Genomic DNA, 11,976 nt, shown 5'->3' on the forward strand with positions numbered 1-11,976 from the left:
TTTAGTTAAGTGACTTTTTATTTTATTTCAAATTTAACCTTAATTTAACTAGGCAAGTCAGTTAAGAACAAATTCTTATTTACAATGACGGCCTACTTGGGAACAGTGGGTTAACTGTTTTGTTCAGGTGCAGAACGACAGATTTTTTACCTCGTCAGCTCATGGATTCGATCCAGCAACCTTTACGGTTAACTAGTCCAACGCTCTAAACCACTAGGCCACGCTGCCGACCCTCCCCTCTAACCACTAGGCCACGCTGTCGACCCACGGAACATCTCGCATAACAATTCATGATAAAACAAACTAAACGGTGTTTGATGTGGTCGGATGGAACGAACCACCACGCCGACGTAAACTCTAAACTAAAACACACTTACTGATCTTCTGAAAGAGCTCCTCCACATTGACATCGTTTCTGGCGCTGGTCTCCATGAAGATGGCTGCGATGGACTCAGCAAAGTCCTTCGCTTCCTTCATAGGAACTTCCCTGTTAAAATAGATACTATAAACTAAAGCTTGGGTTGACTCATGAACAGGGCTTCCATAACAAACAGACTTTAACGTGGTGGTAGTGACTCAGCAACAGGGCTTCCATAACAGCCTTTAACTTGGTGGTGACTCATCAACAGGGCTTCCCTAACAAACAGCCTTTAACATGGTGGTGGTGCCATCAACAGGGCTTCCTAACAAACAGCCTTTAACGTGGTGGTGACTCATCAACAGGGCTTCCATAACAAACAGCCTTTACATGGTGGTGACTCATCAAACGGGCTTCCCTAACAAACAGCCTTTAACATGGTGGTGACTCATCAACAGGGCTTCCTAACAAACAGCCTTTAACGTGGTGGTGACTCATCAACAGGGCTTCCATAACAAACAGCCTTTAACATGGTGGTGATTCATCACAGGGCTTCCCTAACAAACAGCCTTTAACATGGTGGTGGTGACTCATCAACAGGGCTTCCCTAACAAACAGCCTTTAACATGGTGGTGACTCATCAACAGGGCTTCCCTAACAAACAGCCTTTAACAGGTGGTGTGACTCATCAACAGGGCTTCCCTAACAAACAGCCTTTAACGTGGTGGTGACTCATCAACAGGGCTTCCCTAACAAACGCCTTTGTGTGGTGATCATCAACAGGGCTTCCCTAACAAACGCCTTTACATGGTGGTGACTCATCAACAGGGCTTCCCTAACAAACGGCCTTTACATGGTGGTGGTGACTCATCAACAGGGCTTCCTAACAAACGGCCGTTAACATGGTGGTGGTCGACTCATCAGGGCTTCCCTAACAAACGGCCTTTAACATGGTGGTGGTGAACTCATCAACAGGGCTTCCCTAACAAACAGCCTTTAACATGGTGGTGGTGACTCATCAACAGGAAGTGTGAGGTTACACACTTGTGAGAATGTCAGCTCAGAATAGTATTTTAGTTGTTAAGTAAACAAAATTAAACCCTTGTTGTCAACTTACTACACTTCCTTAGCTTGATACGGGTACCTAGGCTAATACTTCCTCGTCTTAAATGTAACGAAGGTGGACATCGAGGTCCTGTTAATCAAATGGTTCTTACGGCCTACAGAGCAGAGTTGTATTGCAGAGTCCCAACAATAGTAACACACAACACCATGGCAAGGTGACCAATCAACGGGGTTTCCATGACAACGTGAACGTGAAGGACTGATACCTGATGTCCCCCAAATCCTTCTTGTTGCCTGCCAAGGCTACAATGATGTCCTCGGGACCGTGATCCTTCAGCTCCTTCACCCATTTCTTCAGTGTCTGGAAAGAGTCCTGACGGACAGACAGAACGGGGCAGACAGACAGACGAACAGAGCAGACAGACAGAACAGACAGAACAGGGCAGGCAGGACAGACAGGTAGAACAGAACAGGGCAGGCAGACAGGCGAACAGAGCAGACAGACATAACAGAACAATGGCCAGGTTACACTTTACTACAGGACTGATTTGTCAAACTTTGCTTTTTACCCCCAAAGCCTCCTTTCTCTAGCCTGGGCCCGTATTCATAAAGTAGAAGTGCTGATCTAGGATCAGGTCCCCCACTTGTCCAATATAACATCTTAATTATAATGATCTGAGAGGCAAAACTGATCCCAGATCACCAGTCCTACTGTGAGACGCTTTATGAATACAGGCCCGTGTCTCAGATCTGTTTAGCATGACAATGACCACAGGAGTTGACAATACGACACAAATAGGCCAGACTGTAAATGTCTCCAGTCTGGAATCCACACAGAATATTGATCGGTTCCTTACCAGTTTGGTGATGTCATAGACTATGACAGCGGCGGCAGAGCCTCGGTAGTACATGGGAGCCAGCGAGTGGAACTGAAATCAAACGATACAGGAAGTTAGCTATGAACAAAGGGGAGGTCATATGACTGCATCACTGGGTTTTAACCATGTTAAACTAACTAGTTCAGCTTTAGGGTTAAAAAATAAATATTCAAGTTCAAATACAAAAATAGGAAATAATATACAGTTGGACAAAGGGATGATGAGTTACCAGCTACAGTATAGCAAAACAATATCACTGTGAGCTATTTTTCCCTCATGTGTTAAGGACTTAATGATGAGGCATTCTAACAGCAGGCCTGGTCAGCATATTGCCCATCCTACACATATTTCCACACACACTTTCCATTTACACCCCACCCCTGTGAGTCATCACGCCACAATACTATGAACCTTGAACTCTGACCCATGCTGTGTCCCAGAATAACAAACCACATCTCCTCTGAGAATAGGAATCCTTCTCATGATGACGAGACATATGTTACACAGTCAAGAAAAGATTGTGTAAGCCACTTGAGCAGTGATTGGACAGACACCATCGAACCCAGGAAGTGTGGCTATGGCAACGCGAGACAAGACAACAACGTCAAACTAAATCTCGGTCCAATGGACAAATCAAATAGTGAGTAGTTGGCCATTTCTGACCCTTCCAGTCTCCATGAATCAGCCTTTACCTCCTGGCGAGCAGTGAAACTTATTTTGGATATTATTTTCTTGTTGACTGGATAAAATGAAAACAAGGTGAACAGGTTTTTCTAATCTCCCAGAATCAGTTGGGTCCTATTTTGAGATGGCAACACTACCAGTGAGAGCAGTGGAGGCTGCTGAGGGGAGGACGGCTTATAATAATGGCTGGAATGGAATCAATGGAATTAATCAATGCGACTGGAAATCATCAAATGGAATGGAATGGAATCAAATGGAATGGAGTCAATGGAATGGAATCAATGGAATTGGAAATGGAATCATGGAATGGAGTCAATGGAATTGGAAATCAATGGAATTGGATTCTTGATGGAATGGAATCAATGGAATGGAACATGGAATGGAGTCAATGGAAATGGAAACCATGGAATGGAGTAATGCGAAATGGAATCAATGGAATGGAGTCAATGGAATGGAGTCAATGGAATGGAGTCAATGGAATGGAGTCAATGGAATGGAGTCAATGGAATGGAGAATCAATGGAATGGAGTCAATGGAAATGGAATCAATGAATGGAGTCAAATGGAATGGATCAATGGAATGGAGTCAATGGAATGGAATTCAATGGAATGGAGTCAATGGAATGGAATCAATGAAATGGAGTCAATGAAATGGAATCATGGAATGGAATCAATGGAATGGAATCAATGGAATGGAATCAATGGAATGGAATCAATGAATGGAATCAATGAAATGGAATCAATGGAATGGAATCAAGAATGGAATGGAAATCAATGAAATGGAGTCAATGGAATGGAATCAATGAAATGGACATCAATGGAATGGAAATCAATGAGGAATGGAATGGAGTCAATGGAATGGAGTCCAATGGAAATGGAATTCAATGGAATGGAGTCAATGGAATGGAATCAATGAAATGGAATCAATGGAGAATGGAATCAATGGAATGGAATCAATGGAATGGAGTCAATGGAATGGAAGTCAATGGAATGGAATAAATGGAAGTCAATGGAATGGAATCAATGGAATGGAATCAATGGAATGGAGTCAATGGAATGGAATAATGGAATGAGTCAATGGAATGGAATCAATGGAATAGAGTCCAATGGAATGGAATCAATGGAATGGAGTCAATGGAAATGGAGTTAATGGAGTCAATGGAATGGAATCAATGGAATGGAGTCAATGGAATGGAATCAATGGAATGGAGTCATGGAATGGAATCAATGGAATGGAATAAATGGAATGGATAAAATGGAATGGAATCAATCGGAATGGAGTCAATGGAAATGGAATCAATGGAATGGAATAAAATGGAATGGAGTCAATGGAATGGAATCAAATGAAATTGGAGTCAATGGAATGGAATCAATGGAATGGAATCAATGGAATGGAGTCAATGGAATGGAATCAAGGAATGGAGTCAATGGAATGGAATCAATGGAATGGAGTCAATGGAATGGAGTCCAATGGAAATGGAATCAATGGAATGAGTCAATGGAATGGAAACCATGTGTTTTAAAATATAATCCATTTACTCCATTCCAGCCATTTATTACAAGTCATCCTCCCAATCAGCAGCCTCCACTGAGTGTGAAATGTTGAACAGATAAAGGATGAGGAAAAGGAAAGAAGAGGAAGAACCCACCCTTTCCTGTCCGCTGTGTCCCAGATGAGGAACTTGTGTAGTTCATGTCCACACGGCACCGTCTTGGTTAAAAACGATGCCCTGCAAGTAACACAGAACATTAGGCTAGCACAGTCTTAATCATTAAGACAAACTGTCGGAATGATAGAATAGTGTTAACTGTTGATGCTGAATAGGTGCAGAACAAGAAGGACAGGTCAAGCAGGGACCGGTCAGAGCAGGACCGGGCAAGACCAGGACAGGTCGTGCAGGACCGAGCAAGACAGGACAGGTTCAGAGCAAGACAGGACCGGTCAGTGACCAGGACAGTGCAGGCCAGAGAAGGACCGTCAGAGCAGGACCGAGCAAGACAGGACAGGTCAGAGCAGGACAGGTCAGAGCAGGACAGGTCAGTGGCAGGACAGGACAGAGCAGAGAAGGAACAGGTCAGAAGGACAGACAGGACGAGAGTAGAACAGAACAGGACAGAGCAGGTCAGAGGTGAACAGGTCAGGACAGAGCAGTACAGGTCAGAGCAGAACAGGACAAGACAGGACAGGTCAGAGCAGGACAGGTCAGAGCAGGACAGGTCAGTGCAGGACAAGCAGGACAAGACAGGACAGAGTAGAACAGAACAGACAGAGCAGGTCAGAGGTGAACAGTCAGGACCAGAGCAGTACAGAAAGACAGGACAGAGTAGAACAGAAAGGTCAGATAGAACAGGTCAGGACAGAGCAGGTCAGAGTGAACAGGTCAGGACAGAGCAGTAAGAACAAGCAGGACAGAGTAGAACAGAACAGGTCAGAGTAGAACAGGTAGGACAGAGCAGGTCAGAGGTGAACAGGTCAGGAACAGAGAGCAGTACAGAACAAGACAGCGACAGAGTAAGAACAGAACAGGTCAGAGTAGAACAGGTCGGACAGAGCAGGTCAGAGAGGTGAAATGAGTCAGGACAGAGCAGTACAGAACAGGTCAGGACAGAGCAGAACAGAACAGGTCAGAGTAGAACAGGGTCAGGAACAGAGCAGGTCCAGAGGTGAACAGGTCAGGACAGAGCAGTACAGCACAGGTCAGGACAGAGCAGAACAGAACAGGTCAGAGTAGAACAGGTCAGGACAAATTAGAATAGAAGAATAACTTTATTTTTCCCACGAGGGATGATGAAAGTTTTACACTCAGAGCAGTTACTTCACCAAGGCCTATCATGAGATACCAAATCAGACAGAGAATCAGATAGAGGATCAGATAGAGAATCAGATAGAGAATCAGACAGAGAATCAGACAGAGAATCAGACAGAGGATCAGATAGAGAATCAGACAGAGAATCAGACAGAGAATCAGATAGAGAATCAGATAGAGAATCAGACAGAGGATCAGACAGAGAATCAGACAGAGAATCAGACAGAGAATCAGATAGAGAAAGCTGGATTTGGATATAAAGCCCTTATTTCCAGGAAAATCCTTCCGACACATAATTGCTCATTTCCCTTTTCTTCCCTGGACATAAGACAGAGTTTGAGACTCTGGTTTTATTTGAGATTTCCGTGCAATTAACTTGATTTTCCTGAAAATGTCTCCAGAAGAGGACAGGCAGGAAGCTGATCACACACTTGTTGCATAAAATAAAGGTATTAACGCTCGTACAACTTACCCTATCGTTGGACTGACGTTGTGGTCGAAATGGTCTTGTACAAAACGACATACAATACTAGACTTGCCCACTCCTGTATCCTACAGCAGAAAGAAATAACACATTGGTGCAACGCTATATAGGGGTTACGATGTCTGTACAAAAGACTTGAGAAGATACACAACGGCTAAATGGCTAAAGCATCCTAGTAGCCTGTTGTTTGTGTAGCTTATGCTAACCAAGGATACATACTGTATCTGTAGGACCGAATGGTTACTTTATATAAAACACTTTAACGGGATGGTGGCGTAACGCTTGGTAATAGTCAGAAGAGCCATTCCCCCCCAAAAAACTGCATCGTAAGGGAAATCTCTCAATGGACAAGGACAACAAAACTAACAAAACTGCAGTACAATATAATACAAAAAAAGGTATTTGTAAAGGCCTATCAAGGTCAGGGGAAAGGTTATGATTAGGTTATGTGGCGGCGACTCCACATTATTTTACTAAAGAAATCGTGTTTCCAATGTACAACGATTCTTCGACAAGATAATAACGGTGCAGGTTCTATACGACGTCAAATTCTAGCAAGACAGACAGGCATTCAAACGGCCGTGTTCCCCGTGTGAAGAGATACAGCCGGACCGCAGAGAGACAGACGAGGAATTTCCAAAGAGAATCAACCACCCAATAACATATTTCACTTACTCCTAGAAGACACACTTTTAATTCCCGTATGGCCATTTAAAAAAAGGTTATGGCAATCTAGGCATACTTCTTCCGTTTCTTTTCAACGCCTTTGTCTCGCCACGTTTGSTTACAACGTATTTTTTCTTGAGCTAAGAGAAAACAAAGTTCAGCCCCTAAGCAGGACTACTGGCCATCTTTCCAAATGTAACGGGACCAGCTGGAGCAAACCTCCCGAAACGCTCAACGGCACGTCACGGCGTAACCTCTTCCGTTACTTTTACGTTCAAAAGAGATGAGAACTGAAAAAGACAAGACGATAAAGAAAGAATAGTACCAGAGAATAAATAAACGGTTTATTTTAAACTCAAGATTAGCGGTCCCCAAACAGGAGTGAAGATGGTGAGTAAATATAAACTGAAACATGTTACGGTTACTTCCAGGTATGGCAATTATTATATGTAGCCTGTGAGAATGGGATTGGAAATCGGTGAGGAGACTTTTGGCGTAGCAATATTTAGTTTGTTCAGAAGTTCCCAATATGACCCACGAATACGTTTTGAATAGACAGAGCTATGATGCACACGGCTGCAGCCAGAACATAATGGCTTTCCTCAAGTCCGGTTCTTCTCCAAGTTTCTTATACCCACTGTGCTACAGATTGCAATTTTGGGGTCAAGGTCAGGCTCTATATATAACCCTTCTTAACAAATGTTGTTAAAACAGCTATATAAATCAAAATTTGATTCATTCATTGATTGAAAAGACTACCTTGGGGTAGTCTTACTGGTGTTTATAAAAAATAAAATAAAGGATGAACAATAAGGAAGCATGATGTTCAGCTCTACACTTTATTTTTCAACTGGCATGGGAAGCTACGAAAAGCCTTTTAACAATATGAAAATAACCTTATGCCGAAGATTAAACCACAGTTACGAGTCATATCCATTTCAATCATAACAGATTCGTTAATAAACAATAACATTTCTTAAATCACATTTACCTACCAACAGGACTTGCTCAGACCAACAAGTGCCAACGCTGAAGAACAGAACGCTGTCACACTAGAGTCCTCCTTCAGTTAATTCAGATCATTACTTATGTCAACAAACAAACAAACAAACAGAAATGCCAAAAAAAAAAACATAAGAGTTGAAAAATACAGTATGTTTTACATTTTACAGTAATGTACATGCACATCCTGCTGTGCCATCTTTAATGTCCTTCGCTTTCACCCATCACAGATTGACAACGATCGATAAGGTAGAATGTTTCCATTGTATAAAATGGTCATAGACTATGCATTCTGAAATGACTGATTTATAATGTTGACTTGCGCCCACTTATAACAGGCTCTTGTTTATTAGGGCACAGAATGAAAAAACTTAAAAAAAAAAAAAAACTTTTGCAACGGAAAGCGAAAAAATGTGCATTTCTTACTGAACAAGTCCAGGTAATTCCTCCCCGTTTTCAATTAGTTTTCTTCCGTTTYGTGCCTAATGAACACAACCCTTCTGACCCTCTGGCATTAAGAGATGTAAATGAATGAATATGGAAAAGGCAGGCAACATTTTACTTGGAAGGGCACCTACATAAAAAAGGACTTCATAACACATTCATAACTCATCCATAAAACATTCATAAGCACTACATAAAGCATTTTCTAAGTCGACAAGCATTTCATAATGCAATATCTTTGGGTTCAGAATGTGTTTTATAGATCATTCAACAGGTTGGTATTAACAGGCACAGCTGTAATAAGTGCAGTTGACATGTTTCCACTGCTTCAGGTTAGCATCATCTACTATATATTATATTACTGAATAAATGGCATCAGGTAGGTACATTTMAAACATTTTTATAAATTTTGCAAGGATTTAGTCTTCTCCCAATATCTACCAGCGTATTATGTAAATATATAATATATAAGATAGACTAAATCGGCAGGTAGCCTAGTGGTTTGGAGCGTTGGGACTAGTAACCGTAAAGGTTGCAAGATCGAATCCCCGATCTGACAAGGTACAAAATCTGTCGTTCTGCCCCAGAACAAGGCAGTTAATCCACTGTTTCCTAGGCCGTCATTGAAAATAAGAATTTGTTCTTTAACCTTTATTTAACTAGGCAAGTCAGTTAAATAAAAAATAAAATAAAAAATAAATAAATGTTATTAATGTTTTCCAAATATTTATATTTCGTATTCATCATGCAGCACAACAACAGACGTGTTTCCAATGACATCATCGGTGTGCATCATGTCATTCTAAACAATTATGAGGAGCCATTGCATGTCATTGGAAATGCTCGTGATTATATTGTTTACTACAACAACAACAACAAAATAGAAACGCTCCACTATCTAAACACGTTGATGTTGAGGTGGTGATGGACATGATGAATATGAAGTTGTAAAAAAAATGTTGACATTTCTCTTTAATGTTGTCTTTAGTGGTTCTATAGACCGAACAGACCAGTCTCTCTCAGTTATTATGGCACAGAGGATCCATTCCATTCATGATTGGTACAGGATTGGTACAGGATTGGAACAGGACTGGTAAAAGATTGGTACAGGATTGGTAAAGACAAGCATTAAGTGGAGTTGTTTTTAATATTGTTGGTTTAACATGGGCCATATTACAAAGCTGTCATCTAAGACACTTTTCTATAACTTATAGGTCYGGGTCTGTATTCATAAAGTAACTGAGTAGGAGTACTGATCTAGGATCAGTTTAGCCTTTTAGATTGTAGTGAATAAGATTACATGGACAGAGAGGATCTGATCCTAGATCAGCACTCCTACTGACGCTTTGTGAATATGGGACCTGGAGCCTACCTCTTCCTTCATTAGTAGCCCCTCCCCTCTCTGATGAGGGTAGGAGGGGGGAGGCCAGGGAGAGAGGGGTGGATAGAGGACAGGGATGGATAGAGGCCAGGGAGAGAGGGGTGGATAGAGGACGGAGAGATGGATAATGCCAGGAGAGAGGGAGAGGGATGGATAGAGGCCAGGGAGAGAGGGTGGATAGGGGCAAGGGATAGGCCAGGGAGAGAGGGGTGGATAGAGGCCAGGGAGAGAGGGGTGGATAGAGGCCAGGGAGAGAGGGGTGGATAGAGGCCAGGGAGAGAGGGGTGGATAGAGGCCAGGGAGAGAGGGGTGGATAGAGGCCAGGGAGAGAGGGGTGGATAGAGGCCAGGGAGAGAGGGATGGATAGAGGCCAGGGAGAGAGTGGTGGATAGAGGCCAGGGAGAGAGGGATGGATAGAGGCCAGGGAGAGGTGCTCACAGGTTGGTCTCCCTTCTATCTCTACTAGGGCAGGTTGGTCTCCCTCCTATCTCTACCAGGGGAAGGTTTAGGGGGATCCTTGGCAGTGGTAGCTTTCCCGTTCTTAGCTTCGACCACCACCACTGGCTCTGCTGCTGCAGCGGATACCACGGCAGCTACGGAACGTTTGGTCTGCTCCTCGCTCCTCGCCTCGGGGCTGGGCTGTATGGGCGGAGCCTGTTCTGCTGGAGGTGGGGCTGTCAGCTCCTGCTGCTGCAGCTTGTGGGTCTGGAGGAGGCGGAGCTGAACGCGCAGTTCCAAGATGGCTTCCTGCTCCTCGTGGATGGCCTGGTTGAAGTGGGTGTTCTTGTTCTGGAGGATGGCGAGATGGAGACACAAGGAAAGACAGTTCAGATTTACAGAGAGAGACAGAGAGAGAGAGACCGAGAGAGAGGGACAGAGAGAGAGAGAGAGGGAGAGACAGAGAGAGAGACAGCAACAAGAAGCAAAACTAGATGACAGAATAAAGCACTAAGTATAGCAGAGCTCAGACATCCCCCTCTCTCTCTTCTCTCCCCGTCTCTCACCTCCAGTTCTTCGTTCTGTTTCTGCAGCTCTTCCAGGATCATCTGTAGTTCCTCCTCGTCTTCACTCTCACTCTCGCTGTCTGAAGAGTACTCCTCTGTCTCACTGCGACCCTGTTGACGACTATAGACACAGGGAGAGGAGAACTTATATTCACCATATACACTGGGTGGACAAATCATTAAGAACACCTTCATAATATTGAGTTGCACCCCCCTTTTGCCCTCAGAACAGCCTCACTTCGTCGTGGCATGGGACTCTACAAGGTGTCGAAAGCGTTTATGTTGACTCCAATGCTTCCCACAGTTGTGTCAAGTTGGCTGGATGTCCTTTYGGTGGTGGAACATTCTGGATACACACACTTCATGGTAAAGTCTACACCAGTTGTATTCGCCGCACGTGACAAACAAAATTTGATATCAATATGATATTTACAGTGTAAATGAATGTTTTTGTCTTTGTAACACAAACACACCCATGGATGTTWYYTTGGTAAATGTATCTAAGACTCAAMCCGGGCGATGTTCGTGCACCGTCTACATTTAGCACCTGGATATTAGTTCTGGGATTTGTCCTCCGGGAACGATCTAACAGTAGACATTTTGATTTTTTTAACCTTTATTTAACTAGCCAAGTCAGTTAAGAACAAATTCTTATTTTCAATGGCGGCCTACCGGGGAACAGTGGGTTTAACTGCCTTGTGCAGGGGGCAGAACGACAGATTTTTTTTACCTTGTCAGCTCGGGGATTTGATCTCGCAATCTTTCGGTGACTAGTTCAACGCTCTAAACCACGAGGCTAACTGCCACTACCTGCCGCCCATAAGGAGAGACGAGACAAAACTAGCCAGAGATAAAATAGTGCTGTAGGATAGCTGAGCTGACTCAAGACTGTAAAATCTACACTTTACAAAAATATCAATACATGTAAAGTGTTGGTCCTGTGTTTCATGAGCTGAAATAAAACATCCCAGAAATGTTCCAGACGCACAAAAAAAACGTATTTCTCTCAAATTCTGGGAACAAATTTGTTTACATCTCTGTTAGTGAACATTTCTCCTTTGCCAAGATAATCAATACACCTGACAGGTGTGGCATATCAAGAAGCTGATTAAACAGCATGATCATTACACAGGTGAACCTTGTGCTGGGGACAATAAAAGGACACTTTAAATGTGCAGTTTTGTCTCAAACAATGCACAGATGT

General features: G+C 43.1%; 2 protein-coding genes and 1 long non-coding RNA gene across 3 annotated transcripts in view; 1 reads left to right on the forward strand and 2 right to left on the reverse strand.

Annotated features, from left to right (window-relative positions):
• Window positions 1-342: 342 nt before the first annotated feature.
• Window positions 343-7,039, reverse strand: rab31 (RAB31, member RAS oncogene family). Its single transcript, XM_070439819.1, has 6 exons — window positions 6,951-7,039; window positions 6,264-6,343; window positions 4,630-4,714; window positions 2,281-2,352; window positions 1,690-1,796; window positions 343-487 (listed from the first exon to the last, which is right to left on the reverse strand). The coding sequence occupies exons 1-6, from the start codon at window positions 6,984-6,986 to the stop codon at window positions 358-360; spliced, it is 510 nt and encodes a 169-aa protein (XP_070295920.1). The 5' UTR covers window positions 6,987-7,039; the 3' UTR covers window positions 343-357.
• A 2,774-nt stretch (window positions 7,040-9,813) lies between these two features.
• On the forward strand, window positions 9,814-10,005 carry LOC139024844 (uncharacterized). Its single transcript, XR_011476210.1, has 3 exons — window positions 9,814-9,869; window positions 9,908-9,927; window positions 9,963-10,005. It is a non-coding gene; the product is annotated as an uncharacterized lncRNA (long non-coding RNA).
• Window positions 10,006-10,041: 36 nt separating this feature from the next.
• The window catches only part of ralbp1 (ralA binding protein 1), a 31,984-nt gene continuing 30,049 nt past the window's right edge, over window positions 10,042-11,976 (reverse strand). Inside the window, 2 exon segments of the mRNA XM_070439818.1 lie at window positions 10,042-10,557; window positions 10,773-10,893. Of these exon segments, the coding sequence (XP_070295919.1) occupies window positions 10,231-10,557; window positions 10,773-10,893 (448 nt within the window). The 3' untranslated portion in view covers window positions 10,042-10,230.

This window comes from Salvelinus sp. IW2-2015, unplaced genomic scaffold (genome assembly GCF_002910315.2).
Source record: "Salvelinus sp. IW2-2015 unplaced genomic scaffold, ASM291031v2 Un_scaffold1940, whole genome shotgun sequence".
In the NCBI taxonomy this organism is placed as follows: Eukaryota; Metazoa; Chordata; class Actinopteri; order Salmoniformes; family Salmonidae; genus Salvelinus; species Salvelinus sp. IW2-2015.

Coding starts and splice junctions, on each gene's coding strand:
- rab31 (XM_070439819.1), bottom strand. CDS start 6,986: ATGGCCATACGGGAATTAAAAGTGTGTCTTCTAGGA. Junction 4,715..6,263: donor AACGTCAGTCCAACGATAGG/GTAAGTTGTACG, acceptor TGTTACTTGCAG/GGCATCGTTTTTAACCAAGA. Junction 1,797..2,280: donor TCTATGACATCACCAAACTG/GTAAGGAACCGA, acceptor TCTGTCCGTCAG/GACTCTTTCCAGACACTGAA.